Source organism: Cetorhinus maximus, chromosome 10 (genome assembly GCF_964194155.1).
Source record: "Cetorhinus maximus chromosome 10, sCetMax3.hap1.1, whole genome shotgun sequence".
Lineage (NCBI taxonomy): Eukaryota > Metazoa > Chordata > Chondrichthyes > Lamniformes > Cetorhinidae > Cetorhinus > Cetorhinus maximus.
Genome location: NC_135888.1, coordinates 127,249,772 through 127,268,320, shown reverse-complemented (window position 1 = coordinate 127,268,320; position 18,549 = coordinate 127,249,772). Strand labels below are relative to the sequence as shown.

The 18,549-nt window shown below is 46.6% G+C and overlaps 1 protein-coding gene across 1 annotated transcript in view; it reads right to left on the bottom strand.

The window, feature by feature from the left end:
• LOC144686106 (uncharacterized) overlaps positions 1-18,549 on the bottom strand; it is a 70,278-nt gene that overhangs the window by 48,733 nt on the left and 2,996 nt on the right. Inside the window, exons 2-6 of the mRNA XM_078551253.1 lie at positions 15,825-15,899; positions 13,414-13,683; positions 9,694-10,044; positions 8,674-8,943; positions 5,247-5,588 (exon numbers count right to left, since the gene is read on the bottom strand). Of these exons, the coding sequence (XP_078407379.1) occupies positions 5,247-5,588; positions 8,674-8,943; positions 9,694-10,044; positions 13,414-13,683; positions 15,825-15,899 (1,308 nt within the window). The remainder of the gene's footprint in view (positions 1-5,246; positions 5,589-8,673; positions 8,944-9,693; positions 10,045-13,413; positions 13,684-15,824; positions 15,900-18,549) is intronic.

Sequence of the window (18,549 nt, the reverse complement as noted above, 5' to 3'; positions counted from 1 at the left end):
AGGGCTGTGGTGGAGAGAGCCATTAGTCTTCTCAAGATGCGCTTCCGATGCCTGGACCGCTCAGGGGGCGCACTCCAGTACCCCCCAGATTGTGTGTCACTGATAGTGGTTGCATGCTGCACTCTCCACACTCTTGCGCTGGAAAGTGGGGATGCTGTGGATGATGAAGACATAAACGCATTGGCTACGGCTGCACACAATGAGTCCAGCAGGTAGTACGAGGATGAGCATGCACAGGGAAATGCTGAAGGGATAGGCGCTGACCCGGGTATACTCCAAGGAGGCAGGGACACATAGGAGGCTTTAATCCAATGAGCCTTCAGCTAGCACACCACATATGGACCTCCAGGACAAGCCTGGGCTGTAGGCTGCGTATTCGAAACCTAAGTGCAAAATCTGCCTGGTTAGGAACATTAACTAAGGTCCTTGTTAATAAAGCTGAATGTCCCGCAAAGCACTAAATACACTATTGGAAACCATCTACCTGCAGAACAAAAAAGGCAACCTCAGCAATGGTGACATGTCTGAGTTTAATATTGCAACCAAAGAAACTTAATGAAACAAAATGAAAAGGTGTTAAAAATCACACCAACTCATAAAGACCTCATTGCAGGCCAACACAAAAGCACCAGTGATAAACCCGTGGTGTACCTAAGGTACCGTATGTTTATGTTTTCGGGTGCTACGTCTTGATGCTGACCCCTTGCTGGGAGTAGCATCTGAGACAGCCTGCTGACTCTGCTGTCCTGTTGGCCTCGATGACCTCGGCGGTCGTCCTCTGGCCCGTGGAGCCTGTGCTGGCCCCGCCTGGGAGGGAGCTGCCAGTTCCACAGCTGGCATCTCCCCAGTCACCGCAGCCTCACTGGATGATACGGTCACTGGGAGATGGGCGGCTAAGCTGCCGCCTTCATCTGGAGCACCCTGGGAGGAGCCCGCAGAGACGACAGGCAGCTGCTGCGCCGACATGAGGTCACTTCAGACCTCCCTGCTCACCGTGGATGAATGGGCACCGAGCTGGGAAACTTGGTGCCCAGACCATCTCCCACACTGGCACTGACCAGCTGGGGTCAATGCCGATGTGAGGGCTTGCTGGTCCGGCCGCATATCCCAGGAAGCCCTAATGGGTCTCCTGGAGGAGCCTCTCCACGAGAATCGCCATTCTCTACATGGAGGACATCTGGCTCTCGGACATGAGGCTCATTACTTCGGCGATGGTCCGTGTAGACCCCTCCACCACGGACACCAAGCCAAGCATAGCCTCATATATCTCCCCCATATGCTCCTGCACACCCAGCCGCATTTCCTGCACTTGCTGCATCGCGGCCGACTCCAGAGGCACATCATCAGGCACCAACTGAGCATGTGCCTGGTCCCCTGCAGCCCTCCGACTGCTGGCGCCATGGGCACTCTCTGTCTCTGCCAGCAACTCCAGCGACTGTGAAGTGCTCTCACCGCTGTGCCCCGGGACACTATGATGCTCTAATTCCCACCAAGGTGCTAATATCTGCGTTGGTGCCTGCCTGGCAAAGTTGGTGTGACGCTGGTGAGACTTCAGGGCCCTCAGGTGTGAGAGGGGCCTCTGCTGCTCCTCCTCCCGGCCCTGCTCTGCTGACACTGAAAGGAAGAACAAGGACATTGGATCAGTTAACGTGGAGACAATGTCAATGTGTATCCCTGTCCCCCGGATCATTATGCACTCATCCTTCCATAAGCAATGGGCAAGCCATGTTGCAAACTTCAATCACTGAACATTCAGCATTGCTATGGCTGCTGGGAGAACAATAGTGACCTCACTGCTGGGCAAATATACCTGCCCGTGGCACCCCAGCCTCACCGACACCGGTGGACCTGGGCGAATGGCACTTCTCCAAATCTAGGGCCTCCTGCTCAAAATGGCTGAAAATCACTAACTGTGCTGGCCCACTGCCAGTCTTCACCCACTCGGCTCCATTATGTGTATTCTTCTCCTAAAAAGGGGAGAAGAGCATTGATTAGTGCAAATTGTACCTGGACTCTCTTCGTGGATGGCCCACCCCAACCAGAGTGGAACATATCAGGGCTCCAGTGCCTACGTCACATTAGGCACCACACGGCCTAGCCTTCCATAGCAAGGAGGCACAATCACGTGGTGCGCAGAGGACAGCAGATCGATCGGTGCCACGCCACATTGATAATCCCCTCCCAGTATGTCATCACCCTGACTTTAACATATCCTGGAGTTCCAGCTCTGCGCCGAGGTGCAGCTCCTCCAGGTTCACCCAAAAACAGTCATGTGAGTCTCAGTGCACCACTTGCTGCGGGGGCAGAACCCATCTCTTCACCACCCTCTCAGGGTGACCTCAGCATGGGCAATATCTGCTGGCCCACCCAGCGAAGGACACATGTCGCCAATGATTCAATGCAGTCACTGCACTCAGACTTGGTGGGGGGGGTGGGGGGGGGTGGGGGGGGTGGGGGGGGGGGCACCTCAGGGGAAAGCCTACCTGCTGGGTTAAGTGACCAATGCCAACCTGGGTGCTCACCCTTCCTGAGCACAACAGTTCATTGAAGCGTTTGCGACACTGGATCCAGGTGTGCCGCACCACGTCGCGGGAGCTCACCACCCCGGCCACCTCCTCCCAGGCAGGATTCGTCATGTGGGGGGGCCTCCTCCTCCGTCCTGAAGTACCAGGACCTCCCGCCGTGCTACAACCTCCTCAAGGAGGGCAGCAAGGCAATCATCGGAAAAACGAGGGGCACAGTGTCCCCCTGCCCTACCCTCCTGCCTGGCCTGCTCACCAGCAGCGCTCTGGGGGGCCCTTCCACTGGCCGTGATTCACAGCCTTTCAAAGGCTGCAGCAGCTTTTTAAAACAGGCCCCTGGGTCACCATTGGACCCGGCCGACCCGCTGCTGCCCGCCCACTCCCGCTGTCCTCGGGAGCCGCCATGCACGCCGGGCGGGCCTTAATTGGCCCGACCATGTAAAACGGCGGCACGGACCCGATCGCGGGCAGCAATCGGGTCCGCACCCACCCGCGCCCGCTCCCACACTGCCCAACAGCCAGAAAATTCAGCCCCCGATGACAGGTCATCAACCTGAAACACTGGGCAGAACTTTCACTCCCAGAAGGTCTCACTCCTGCCTCCTGATGAAATTGGGAAGCCGGAAATGGCAGAGGTGGGACCTGAGGGAGATTTTGGAGGAGTTAGCCAATTAAGATGGGGGGAAATTAAATGTGGCACTGTTGGCCCTCTGGCTTGTCGCTGAGTGGCCGCCTCCATCCATCCAATGGGCTTTGGCCTCAACAAGGGCTCCATATTGCAGTTTACAAAATTCGAGTTAGATTGTGGTATGGGGGAGCTGGTGCGTAGCTCCCCTGCCTCTGAGCCAGAAAGCCTAGGTTCAAGGCCCTTTTAAGGACTTGTTGGCTACAAAAGAACCCAGCCACAGGTGCAAATAAGCCAGTGTGTATTGGTGCAGGTCTCCACCCCAGATAACTGGGGAGGGTCGACAGTAAGAAGGGCCCCTGGCTGGAAAGCTACCTGTCAAATCCAAAAAGAAATGAAGTTTGGCATGAAGGTGATCAAATAGATTTTACAGTCAGTTTAACTCTGGAGACGGGAAAGCATCGTGAAACAATAATTAGAGACATAATTAATAGTCACGTGGACAAATGCAGGTTAATTAATGGAAGCCAACGTACATTTGCTCAGGGAAAATCGTGTTTAACTAACTTGCTGAAGCTTTTTGAAGAGGTAACAGAGAGGGTTGGTGAGGATAATGTTGATGTGGTGTACATGGACTTCCAAAAGGCAGTTGATACAGTGCCACACAACAGGCTTGTGACCAAAGTTATAGCTCATGGAATAAAAGGAAAAGTAGCAACATCGATACATAGATACTGAGTGACAGGGTACAGAGAGTAGTGGTTAATGGATATTTTTTGGACTGGAAAAAGGTTTATAGTAGAGTTCCCCAGGGGTCAGTGTTGAGACTCTTGCTCTCCCTGATGTTTATTAGTTATCTAGACCTTGGTGTACAGGGCACAATTTCAGAACTTGAGGATGATATGAAACTTGAAAGCATTATGAACTGTGAGAGGGATAGTGCGGAACTTTAAAAGGACATAGACAAGTTGGTGGAGTGGGCAGACAAGTGACAGATGAAGTTCAATCCAGAGAAATGTAAAGTGATTCATTTTGGTAGGAAGAAAATGGAGAGATAATATAAAATAAAGGGTACAACTCTAAAGGGGGTGCAGGAGCAGAGGGGCCTGGGTGTATATGTGCATAAATCATTGGAGATGACAGGACAGGTTGAGAGAGTGGTTAATAAAGCATGCAGTATCTTAGGCTTTATTATTATGAACATAGAGTACAAGGGCAAGGAAGTTATGTTCAAATTGTATAAGACACTAGTTCGGCCTCAGCTGAGAGCATATCATTCAGTCCTGGGCACCGCACTTTAGGAAGGATGTGAAAGCATTGAAGTGAGTGCAGAAAACATTCACAAGAATGGTTCCAGGAATGAGGAACTTCAGTTTTGAAGATAGATTGGAGAAGTTGGTACTGCTGAGAGGGGATTTGATGGAGATATTCAATATCATGAGGGGTCTGGACAAAATAGATAGGGAGAAACTGTTCCCATTCATGAAAGAATCGAGAATGAGAGAGCATAGATTTAAATTAATTGGCAAAGAAGCAAAAGCAGATTTATTTGCACTAAAGGTTTCAAATAAGATTAAGTTCACAGGATAGGTCTCTGACATTTCTCCCTGCTTATCTGATGACATTATCAAACCCCACAGGCACTTGACATCCTCTGGCACCTCAACCAAATGACACATCAAACAGATTCACTGGACATCAATCAGGAGCAGTGGAATGATCAATCTTATATTCGTCCCATAGTGCCAAAGTTTATTACTATTAGTGTGCTAGAATTCAGGACATCCCACAGAGAGTGTGTCAGTGTACACAACACAATACTCCCTGTGGGGTAGATTCCTCGATTTGCTATTACTGTTGAAATTGTTAAAATGTTTTAACTGATGTTGACCATTTCAGGGGAAATAATGAATAAAATCTCACACACACACACCCCCGTCCCCCCTACCCTCACCACCCCCTCTGGTTGTTTTTCTGGGAGATGCACTCTGCACTGGCTGAGATAAACTTCACGTGATCCTGGCAATCTCTCAACATTCCGTATGAAATTATGGGGAATCATTTTAATGAGAGCCTTTTCAAGACTTGCTGCCGCTCACCTTTGATCCCAAATACTTCATAACTTTTCAGGATTTTATATCCTGGCTGTGTTTGAGTCAAGATGAACAATCCCGAAAATTTAAATGCCGGGTTTCTAATTCTCAGATTAATGCTACCACGTTCCTGCTCTATCTTCTGGTACAAGTCATTGTCTCTAAATTGTTTGCTCCATTCTGCATCCCACCAGCCCGACCGCATTTTGCGAAAAGCAACCAGCTGTTGGATGTCTTGCCCTGAGTGTGGTTTCCATTTCCAGGCAACAGGACCATCTCCAGGATTGTCTGGTCCGTATAATGAAATATCATCTCCCTCATCCAAAAAATAAACATGATTTGAGTTTCCTGTTAGAAAGAGGAACAGTGTAAACATTTTAATATTTAAATCACAGTTCCCTTAATCCTATATTTTAAATAATTCATTCATTTTAAATAATTAATTAATTAAGGGGTGGCAGTGGCATAGTGGTTGTCACTGGACTAGTAATCCAGAGACTCAGGGTAATGCCCCTGGGGACCTGGGTTCAAATCCCACCACAGCAGATGGTGAAATTTGAATTCAATAAAAGTCTGGAATTAAAAGTCTGATGATCACCACAAAACCGTTGCCGATTGTCATAAAAACCCATCTGGGTTCATTCATGTCCTTTAGAGAAGGAAATCTGCAGTCCTTACCTAGTCTGACCTACACGTGACTCCAGACCCACAACAATGTGGTTGACTCTTAAAAAGAAAATGCCCTTTGAACAAGGGCAATTAAGGATGGGCAATAAACGCAGGGCTAGCCAGCGGCGCCCACGTCCCATGAATTTTTAAAAAAATTAGTTACAGTCATAGTTTTTATATTCACAGGATTCAGCAACAACACATACATGCCCTGGGGAGATCTGTCTGTGTGGGATAATCTGGACTTACCTCATGCATTGGCAGTGCCCAATTTCACCATCATATTTGAAATTTAAACCCCCTCCCACAAGCCATTAGAACCAGGGGCATGCTGCTGGCATTTGTGTTCCAGCATTGCTGTGGCAGTAATGAGTGAGCATGTATCATCCTGAAATATTTGGTCACTTCACACACTTTGAATAAATCTGTCCATACTTGTGTCCATATATTCAGTAAAATGACGACAATCTGCAGGGAACAGACCACGTGATCTCCATCCCCAATTTCTACCAACTACAATCTATCCAAAATTGAACAAGAAGAGAAAGCAAATCCTCTCCAATGCAATCCAAAAGGCTGGAAGGCCCCTTCATTGAGGAGTTCAGTCCAGAGATGGTTACAAATTCACATTAATGCATGAGGAGAAAGCATGGTATTGTGTTGCATTCAATGCAAGCATTGATACAGGGAAAACAGAACACTTCCTGTAAGTATTCACTGTATCTATTAGAACAATCTGAATGTAGTTAAATACATGAAAGCGATATTTTGGTGCTGTAAAATTCCATGTAATTCTACAAACAAACTACAAAAATAATCAAAATGAAAAGGATATGGTTAATTCCATGCAACTGAAAATAAAGGTTCCAAATCTCTTGGTGACTTTTTGGTCTACTGGGGACATTCGATAGGAGCTCGCGGGAAAGGAATTGGGTGGGATACGGTGATGTCAGGTCTCTACCCTATCTTTCAACAGGGCTACCCAAGGTAGACGGAGATCAGGAAGATCCTGTATCCACTTGCCCCGTGTCTGAAATGTGACAGAGATAATCCAGCTCCTGGAATCTGACTTCCAGTCTCTTTCTTTGCTTCTCTGTCATGGTGGAAAATGCATTTAAAGTTAATGCATTCAGGTGGCCTCGTTGGTCACGTTATTCAGTCAGAAGTTCAGTGTTACCATTCCCTGGTCTACACTACTACTTTCCAATCAACATCTGCTTTTAGCTCAAACAATAAAGCAATAAAACCCCCATTCTAAACATTATTTTAACTTCCTTTTCACATGACACGCTTTCTGAAGCAGTAAATCCATGGTCAGGATTGTACCACAGGATGCAGGACCCCAACGCGGAACTGCATGGAGTTCCCTTGCGCACAGCAGTGGAACCAGCCTGGCAACTTCATGGAGACAGCCTCCTAATTGGCTGCGCCCAGGGTCACCATCCAATTAAGGGTGTGCCACCCATTTGCTCACTCAGCCTTCTCAACCCTACTCCAGCATGGCACTCCTCACATCCACTGGCCTTATTGGTGCACCCATCCATGTCTTCTTCTACACTTCTTCAGAACCCCATTCTGCTTCTTGTTTCCCTTTTCTTCCCAACTCCAAATTTTAAACTCTTCCAGCTTCCCTGTTTGAAGTGCACCTTTATATGTCGGAAATGAAATTGGATCATGTGGGGTCCTCATCACGCCCACTGTCACTGATTGGACGGGAAGCCTGGGCATTAAATTCTAATGAGGTGGCTGACTTAAAAAGCTACTGACAGAATTTCATCGGTTTTCCGTGCAGTACCGGACACTCACTGCTCCCAGTGCATTTCATATTTAAACTGAACTTGATATGTCACAATTCCCATCACAGCAACACTGGATGCAAGAACAAACAGTATGGCCAGAATTTTACCTTAGGCGTGCGGGCACGCACCCAACACGCTGGAACATAATATGACGCACGATGACGTCGGGCATGCATTGGAGTCAACCTAACGGTTGGCGGGCAGGCAAAAAGGCCAAGCGGCCTTTACATTTTTTAGGAAACCTCATCCACGTGCGGGATGAGGTTTCCTAAAGCTAATAAACATTAAATAAAAACATTATTTTGAAATTAAAAACATGTGACACAGTCACATGAGGGGACCTGTTTCATTAAATTTTCATGGTCTTTATTAATTTTTTTTACAAAGCGCTTCAATCTCCCCGAGGCAGCTCCGTGTCTCCGAGAGATTGAAGGGCTCTTTTGTGCGCATGCGTGAACTGCGCACCAGGCCCGCTCTCCCTCCTCCCCCCCCTGCACAGGTAGTGCTCAGTGCTGCCGTTCGCGATCCACGCAGGGTGGGCCTTAATTGGCCCGGCCCGCGTGAAATCAGGGAGCGGAGCTGATCACAGGCAGCGGTCAGGGAGCCAAACGTCCCCACCTGCTCCCGCCAAGCCCACCCGTCAAGGGAAAAATTCAGGCCTACGTTGCTGCCGTCTGGGCTTATTACAGTGGGAAGGAGGGGATTTAAAATTAGAAAGGCTCCTTACAGGAATGGAATGGACCCAATATATATATATTTTTTAAATTGACTCCACACCAGCCTGTTCTGCTTTGAACTGTATAGTTTGACTTTTGATGTTGAACTGTTTACGTATGAACACCTATGATTGGGAACTCTCAGTAATGTAGAATGCAATAGAATATGATCGTTACAAAGTTATAAGAAAAGTTCAGTAAGTGGCAAGAAGTTTCGATGGAGTAAAGAGTAAAACCTGAGACACTTACTGTTAACTTTCAGATAATGTGGAATTAAAACTTTGGCTGTGTTTTGATGAAACAAAACACACGTCCAGTTCCTTCTGTCTCGGTCGGCATTCTGAATAATCAGCTGTAACAAACCCTGTTCCTGTTTCTCTTCCTTCAATGTTTTCTCTACAGCAGTTTTGCCATCACTATTGATCCAAACAAGTCTCATTGATTCAGTGACATCAGAGACAGAGCAGGTCAGGGTAACGGTGTCTCCCTCAGTCACTGCATCAGATGGTTCAGCTGTCACTGTGTAAACAAGAAAATCATTCAGATTTTAAACAACATTTGATCATGGAAAAAAATGTGAAGATTTTGGCTGGAATTATTCTGAAGCTGTCACCCTCAACTTGGCGATGGGACCTGGGACCTGATTTTACCAGCTGCAGCTAAAGGAAGTGGCTGCTGTCTGGGCTGCCATTCAGCCCATCCCTAGAGTTGCTTGCCCTATCAGATGGCCGGCAGCTCAGCAGCACCACAACTAGCGATGGCATTTACTAAGGCTGCAGCTGCAGGATGAGGGTGACTCAATGGCTGTAAGTCCTTGTAGGGGTGTAAGTGAGGTGGGGTCACCTGGGTTCTGGCAAGCAAGCCCCTGTGATTGGGTGTGGGGTCTCGCTGTGGGCTGGTGGTGGCATTGCCCCCATAGCGGTCATTGCCACTTGGGTGGAGGAGCCTGTAAAGGAGGGCCCCCTCCCGGAGTCAGCAGGGTCTCTCCATTTGGTAGCATGCCCAGTGTGGGAAAAATTCTTCTGGAGGTGGAAAGTCACATTTAATTGGCCACTTAGTGGCTCAATTAGAGTCCCAGTGAGCAGTTGTTCTGCCAAAATTCTTGCTGCTGGAAAAAGGACGTGATAACCAAACGATGCTGGGCTAAACCCCCCGCCACCCCGATGCCTTCTCCCACCCTCGTGCCAGCCATTCCACCAACCCTCCCCTCACCCCGACCTCCCAGCCCACCCTCATAAGCCTAACAAAATTCAGACCTCTGCCTCCTACCTTTAACCGTGATTAGTGTAATGGTCACATATTTATACGTCCCCATCATACATGTGTAAACCCCAGCATCTTCAAACAGTACAGGGGCAATCCTCATATTGAAGTCCACACCGTTAAAAGTTGTGACTGTGGGGACCAGCCGATTCTCAAAGTGGTTCCCGTCTACTTTGATGAGCTGAGGTTTCCATGCATATGCTATTTCTTCCTCCAGATTTTGAAGAAGATGTGACTTCCAGAACCATCCAGCAAATTCATAGGAGTGAGCAACACTGTGATCATAATAACAAATCAGGCGGAGTTCACTGTGAACTGTGTCTGATCGATAAAGTGTGTAACTCTTCCATAATAAATCTGCAACAGTGAAAGACGGAAAACAGTGTGTCAGAGTTTTACAATTACTGAGATACCGAGAAACGCCAGGATAATTAATAGTCACAATTCTATCAAATCATTTAGCATTTTGATCATCATAGCTTTATTTCATCAGGTTTTTGTCAAATCTATGACATGTTTAAAAATTGCACAACCACAGTGAATTCCACAGCCACAAGGCAGCAATTTTTATCATATGAAATCTTTTGATTTTTAATACCTTGAGCTTTTAGTACGATGGAGAGCTACATGAGTGCACAAGCCCAATGTCCTGAGACTCAGCCAGCAACGTGGAGTCCCGCAGTGGAGGGTGCAAACTGTGCGGAAATAAAATTTGCATGAGGAAATGTTTTTGCCGTGTTCTCGGCAAAGTTTCTTTCAGGCAAATTCATCCCTTATTTATAAGGAGTAACATTCAAAGAAGAGCCCATGCATAATTTCATATGTCAAATTTCTGCTTCTAGTGTTCACCCACCTCCCCTCCCCACCCTGTATCAAATGAGCACCAGTCTACTCCGTGGGCCTGATCCATTTTTATCATAATCCTTAAAGAAAGCTCACTGTTGTCTGTGTTGGTGGAAACCTGAAGATTTTTCAGTAAATATTTTGCACGCACTTTATACCCGTGCATTCATTTCATCCATTTCTTTCCCTCTCTCCCTTCTTTTCTTCCATCCTCCCACTTTTTTTCTTTCTTGGTTCCTTTTTTCTCCCCTCCTTTCTCTCTTTCTTCCTTTATTCCTTCCTCTTTTTCATCCTTTTTTCTTCCTTCCCTTCTTCCTTCCTTTCTTTCTCTCTTTCTCCCTTTCTCTCGTCCTTCCTTTCTATCTTTCTCTGTTTTTCTTCCTTCCTTTCTCCCTTCCCTCTTTCTTCCTTTCTCTCGTCCTTCATTTCTTCTCTTCCTTTTTCTCTATTTCAACTAAAGCCTTCAGTCTTCTCTGTCAGACTAACCCGCAATCGGTCTAATTGCTGCTGTGATACAGCGGACAAAATTAGAAGGTTGGGAATGTTCTTCTTCATTATCCTGGGAGCAATCGTGCAACCTTACGTAAACATGCGGGTAATTTAGTTCTGTGGATAGCAAGTTTTATATTTCACAAGGACGACTTACAATTGCTCAAAGTCAAAATTATCAGTCCGCGTTCTATTCCGCACTAAGGGCAGGATTTTCCCATCGCCACTCTAAGCGTGGTGGCAGGTTGAAAAGCTGGCGTTTTCCCTGCTGAGCACAATGGTGGGTTTTCGCGCCACATTCTCTGCCGCCTGCCTCATTACTGATGCAAAAACCGGAAGCAGGCAGGCGGGCAGCCTCTGATTCGCCCACCCCGTGTGACCTCAGCGGTCTTTTCCTCCGAGTGCCATATTTAATGTACAGCCACAATCAGCCTCCTCAATGTCTCCGGGCCAGGGTAGCCCCAAAGAAGAAATGGCCCCGAAAGGCAAGATGAGTGTGGCCCCCAAGTTCAGCAACGCTTTGCTGGGTCACCTACTGGACACTGTTGAGGCCCACCGGGATGTCCTCTACTCTAGTGATGGCCAGAGGAGGTCCACCAATGCCACCACTCGGCTTGGGAGGCGTTGACTTTAGTGTAGATCCTCTAAATCAGCGCAAATACGACGCAGAACATGTCTCCAATCCAGTGCAGGAAGAGGATGAATGATCTCATCCATTCAGGCAGGGTAAGTCAACCACCTCATCACCCTCAACTCACACATTCACAAACCCATCAGATCCCAGCAGGGTGACACTCCACAGGGATCTCATACACTGCCAACTGAAGGCACATCACCACTCACTCACTCTTTCACACACACCTTCACCTCTCCAGCTAGCCTCATGTCCTGTGTACATCGCATCCTCATCCCGTCCACTGCCACACTCACCACACACACACGAGGCAGGCATCCTTTTCATCTGAACCCTCGAAGGTGTCAGGGATCTGTGATCTGCCCAAGGTGTATGAGGCGTGGCAGCTTGCTGGGTACCTTGCACACACCTGCATTATTTGCTTCTTCTGGTTGCAGACCGGCTGAACGTTGAGCGAGTGGAATCCTGTCCTGTTTATGTATTGCAGTGCCTGTTGCCAGGGAGCTTCAATAGCCACATGAGGGTAGTCAATAGCAGCCTGCACCGGTGGAAAACCGACAATCTCAGCAAAGCCCAGTGCTCTGAGCTGCTGGCTTTCTTGATTTCTGGCGAAGGGTAAATTGGGGTGAGGCTGCGGAGTGATTTGTTGATGATGGTGATGAGGATTTTAGATTTGATGTGTTGATAGACAGGGATATGTCACTGAGGATGGGCGAAAAGGATTTAGGCTGAGATTTTCTGCTCCCGCCCACAGCGGGTATCAAGGCAGGCGGGAGCGGAACATATACTGAGAGCCTCAAAGTCTGTTTTACAGGCGGGAAAGTAGGGTCCTCTTGTCTGCTCCGGCCTTCAATGGCACAACACACATCCCCATGCGCAATGACCATTTAAATACATTTAAATATCTTGAATAATCATTATAAAGCCTGCTTGCTGCTTTGATTCCACCCTCCCCAGGCAGTGAGGAAAGTGCATCACGTTTAGGAAAGAGTTCTCTCTTTGTTTTGGTCACTGATGAGCTGTGTGAGAATGTAGCTGTCCAGCATCAACTCTTTTATGAATGATTGCCAGATCCATCAAGCTCTGGCTGTTGATATTTATCACAATGTTATATTTCCACCCATGTTCCAAAGGAAATATAAGGACTCGAGCTATGGTCGAAGCATATGCTATCTCTGTCCTCGCAGTATTTTATGTGTAACAGTGTTTTTTCAGGAACTATTTAATACCTTCTGTGAGTTAGATTTGGACTCATCCTGATCTACATCAATATTGATCAATCGCGTCTTTTTTTGACACTTCTTGCAAATGCAAATTCTTATCTTTGCCACCAAAGAGCCACATTCAGCTTTTCCCTCTTCCTTCCCATAGACCCCGACTCCCAGTCGCTGCTTCCTCCCATTCACTCTGTCGACCATCTCTCCTCCGCATCACCACCATTTCCATCCTTCTCTCTCCCATTCGTGGCCATTGATTCCCTGCCCTTTCCTCTTCCCTTAGTCCTGCTCCCAGCTCAATGCTTATATGAAGCCTCGAGAGTGCAGCAGCTAGAAGCATTTCTAAAAGCAGCAGAGCTCTGTTGGAAGCGGTATTGAGGGGAAAGAGGCCAGTTTTTTGTTCAATGTTGACACGTACATCAGGCCCCATGCGTACTGACTGTAAACAGGAAGTGCTGATGATTGACATGCTTAAATTCACTTTATATGTAATGGTTTGATATTAGTAACTCCGAATATCCACTATGAGGAAATTGCACTTACATTGGGACACAGGGATATCTGCATTTCCTGTGATAACATTGGATCCATTTTCCTTCACTTCACACTCAAAGAACTTCCCATCCTCTACTGTAACATGTTTGACTATCAGATAGGCTGTATTATTTAGTCGGATCTGATCAGTTTTCCTCCTGTTCTGCTGAGACGAGTCTCTCTGTGTCCAGTGAAGACTGACTGTATCTGAGAGTCTGGAGATGGTGCAGCTGAGAGTGATGTCACTGCCCACCAGAGGCTGCTGTGGACTTGCTTCAACTGTGAAAAACAGGTCAACAGGATTAACTTGAAGTGGGGTAACCGATTAGGATGGACATGCATTATCAGCTTTAGAATAGACAAATGTAGCTATGAGGGCTCTTTCTAAGCATGATGGGAAGGAAGTATAGCCCACACATAGGCATGATGGGTGTGGCACTGTGGGAACCCAACTAACAATCACAAGTCATTTCCCAGCCTCCCAGTGAGATAACAGAGATATCTTCAGCCTGAATAATTCTGCTCATTAGGTATGTAACTGGAGTTTGTACTAGGCAGTATAGTGAACTGTGATAACTAACAGGTATAAATATGCTACTCAGACTTTTGTATCGAGGAGACACCCTGTAAGACCAGGCGGTGTCCTCTCAGCATATGCTTGTAAATAAAAGTCTTAGGTTACTCGCAGCTTACAGACTCGAGCTGTTGTTTTTACCACAACGTCCTGATGAAAGGTATGTCAATAAAAGCAAAATACTGTGGGTGCTGGAGATCTGAAACAAAAACAGAGAATGCTGGAAAAACTCTGCAGGTCTGACAGCATCTGTGGAGAGAAAAACAAAGTTAACGTTTTGAGTCCATATGACCTTTCTTCAGAGCTGAAGAGGAGTGCAAACGTGATGAAATTTATATTGCTTAAGGTGGGGGGTGGGGCAGGTGGACCTGGATAGAAGGCCAGCGATAGGTGGGGACAAAGGAGAGATTGACAAAGATGTCATGAGCTAAAGGACAAAGGGTGTGTTGATGATAGTGGTTAACGCTAAAACAAAAGGTGCTAATAGTGGCATAAAGGCAAGAAAGCAGAATGTGATTATAGCAGAACAGAGATAGCATTGTGGGAAAGAACAACATGGAACAAGTGACTGATGTCCCTGTAGGGAATGGGGTGTGGGGAGGGGGTGGTGGTGGTGGGGAAAAAAGGATAGAAAATGGGATAAAAAAAGGGGATAAAACTACGGTTAAATGAATAAAAATAAAAGTGAAACAAGTGGATAAAAAATAAAAATGAATGTAGAAGAAAGGAAATAAAAAAAAGGGAGTGATGATGGAGGAGAGAGTTCATGGTCTGGAGTTGTTGAACTCAATGTTAAGTCCAGAAGCCTGTAAGGTGCCTAATCGGAAGATGAGGTGGTGTTCCTCCAGTTTGCATTGGGCTTCACTGGAACATTGCAGCAGGCCAAGGACAGACATGTGGACATGAGAGCAGGGTGGTATGTTGAAATGGCAAGTGACAGGGAGCTCTGGGTCATGCTTGCATGTGAAGACTGCCCTCAAAAGGCACTTTAATCAGCCAAGGTGTTCACCTGCCACTGACAGGAAGGTAACCATCAGCAACGTTCTCCCCCGCCCAAAGATAATGCCTTCCTCAAAATAGATCAGAGGTGAGGTCATGCCAGTGGACAGGCACAGCGCCTGGTAGCACAAAATTTCCAGCACCACTGCATCGAGCCTGCCTCCACTGCACAGTGAAAACCCTGCCCATTAACTCTAGTTTCTTTCTCCACAGATGCTGCCTGACCTGTTCAGTCTTTCCAGCATTTTCTGCTTTTAAACAGGGTGTGCAGCTGATTAGTGACATCCTTAGTTATCAAAATTTAAAGATTTGGATTCATTTACACTAAAGGTTTTAAATAAGATTGAGTTCACAGGATGTGTCTGTACCATTTCTTTGTGCTGATCTGACGGCATTAACAAATTCTACAGACACTTGACATCCATTGGCACCTCAATCAAATGACACATTAAACAGATTCCCAGGGCATCAATCAGGAGCAGTGAAATGATCAATCTTATATCCATCCCATAGAGCTGAGGTTTATTACTACAAGGGAGCTTTTAGTTTGGTAACAGGATTCAATAATCTCACAGAAAGTGTGTCAGTGTACAGACCATAATATTCTCTGTGGAGTGGATTCCTCAGTTATCTATTATTGTTGAAATTGTTAAAATGTCTTAACTTATGTTGACCATTTCAGGAGAAATAATGAACAAAATCATTCCCCTGATTGTTTCTCTGGGAGATGCACTCTGCACTGGCTGATATAAACTTCACATGATTCTGGCAATCTCTCAACATTCCACGTGAAATTATTTACACAGAATCATTTTATCAAATCTTTTCAAGACTTGATGCCACTTACCTTTGATCCCAAACACTTCATACCATTTCAGAAAGATTTTATGTGTTGGCTGTGTTTGAGTCAAGATGAACGATCCTGAAAAATTAAATGTGGGATTTCTAATTCTCAGATTAATGCCACCATGATTCTGCTCTATCTTCTGGTACAATTCGCTGTTTATAAAGTGTTCATTCCATTCTGCGTCCCACTGGCTCCCTTTGTGAAAAGTAACCAGCTGCTGGGCTTCTTGCCCTGAGTGTGGTTTCCATTCCCAGACAACAGGACCATCTCCAGGATCGTCTGGTCCTTTCAATGAAACATCGTCTCCCTCAACCAAAAAATAAATCTGAATTGGATTACCTGTTAGGAAGAAGGAAAGCGTAAATATTTTAAGATTTAAACCACAACTCCCTCAATCCCATTTGAAATAATTAATATTACACTTCATTTAGCTACAGTCATAGTTTTTATATTGTCACAAAGATGTATCATGTGCAATGAGAAATATTAATTGTTAGTTTCATCAGCTGGTGTAGTGCCTTGGATTGTTTTTGTAATGGTAGGAAACAGCCAGAACTGCAAATAGATTGTGTTTTAAATGGGCTGCGGAAGTCACCTATCCTACAAGTTGACCAAGTTTCTAGAAACCACTGAAAGTCGATTTGCCAGGTGATATGTCTGGGCAGTTCCCTGGATGGACTTCACACTTGCCAGTGTCTGACCTCTGTACAAAATATAAGGATAATAGGCTACTAGATTTTCTGACCACAGAAACCACCAGGAACAAAGAAGGACTAATAAAGCTCATTATGCAAGGAGGGTGCTAAGGACACCCATCTGTTTCACTGACATCTTGATCAGCTGAGGCATTAATATTCAACCACTTTGGACTGTCCCAGTTGGCTAAATAAGATGAAGTAGATTAATCATCTGTCCTGTGAGAGATACCCCTTGATATTTGGAACTTAATCACTGCCTGATGGGTAAACCCTTTTCCCTTTGCATCATGACTTAGCAGTGAAGGCCAGTCACATGACACAGCAACCATCTTGCCTGCTACTGGAGATATAGAAAATACAGGAGCTTGCAGAAACCATGAACCCTAGGGACTTTTCTGAGGCCCTAATTATTGTGGTTACAAGCAGGATTTGTGTTTCAATCCAAGAAATTCAGCTGGGAGAGGGAGAGAGGGAGGTGGTTGCTACAAGTCCCGAGCTGAGGCAGCGGTGAGGCAGTCAGAAGAGGGGAATCTCTGGATCCACGACAAATTTGGTGGGTGATTGATCACCTCAGAGACCATTGTCTGGCTTCAGATGGATGTTTAAAATTTAAATCCCACTGCTCAAGCCATTAGAATAAAAGATGTCATGAACCTGTGCTGGCCTTTGTGTTTCAGGATCGCTAATGTAGTAATGAGGAAGGCTGATGCCTTACCTGATAACATTTGACTATTTCACATGTCTGTCCATATTTGTGTCTGTATAATCAATGAAATGATGACAATCTGCAGGGAGACGCCCACCGGATCCCCACCTCCCCCAACTTTTTTTACCAAATATAATTTATCCAAAATTGGACAAGAAGGGAGAGAACAATCCTTTCCAAATACAATAAAGAGGCTAGAAAGGCTGCTACATTAAGGAGTTCAATCCAGAGAGAGTTGTAATGAAACATGAACACATGGGGCAGAATTTTGCCCTTGTAGGGCGGGCTCGGGAGGGGGCGGTGGGCAGGGGGCGCTCGGGAGGGGGGGGTGGGGGGGTGGGGGTGGCGGTGGGCAGAGGGCCCGCCCAGCGTGAAACATGAACAGCATCGCTCAGCGCTGCCCGTGTTGGGGGGACTCGGTGGGGGGGATGGGGGGGGTTGGCGGGAGGAGGGCGAACACAAACTTCGCGATTGCGCGCACATGGCGCGCTTGAAAATCTCCTTGAGGCCAGCTCTGCGCTCTGAAGGGTTTTAAAAATGAGAAATAACGGTTTTAAAAATGTTATAAAACATGTGCCCTCTGACACATGAGGAGGGACATGTCATAAATGAAATTTTATAATTTTATTTTATTTTTATTTGCTGTTGGAAACCGTATCCTGCCCGTGGATGTGGTTTCCTAAAATATGCGAAGGCCGCTTGGCCATTTCGCCAGCACCCCCCCTACCGTATGGTTGGACGGGCAGTGAAAAATTTGTTAATGACCTTAACGATTGACAGTGGGCGCGCTGCCAACTCTGGCACCCGCTCAGCTAAAAATTCTCCCCATTAAGTGAAAGCACTATATAATGTCGCATTCACTGCAGGCACTGATACAGGGGAAAAAATTAACGTTTGGTGACATTGATCAGAGGTTCATCACTACTGGATTGTATTTCTACTTTCAAGTTGTCTCCGGCCTTCATTTCAAGGATAACAACATAATCTCATGCCGCTGGACAGCGTGCCAGTTTGCTGGCGTCGTCCCACCCTGAGCCGTATTCATGGAGGCCCTATTGGGGGTGGATGGTTACTCATAGTGAGAAGATCGTTCATCTTTTTAAGAGGACAATTACCGAACCGAAAGGAAATATAAGTCAGCCTGTGCCCCACCCACCCCCCTCACCCCTCCACCCACCAGCCCTGCACCCACCCTACCGCCAAGACAGACCGCGGCGAGGTGGTAAGGCAGCGCTCCAAGAAGTCTTTGAGGCCCCTGTCCTGCCTACTAGGCCATATCTGTGGGCACACACCACCCTGTGGATCAGTTCCCCTTCCACAA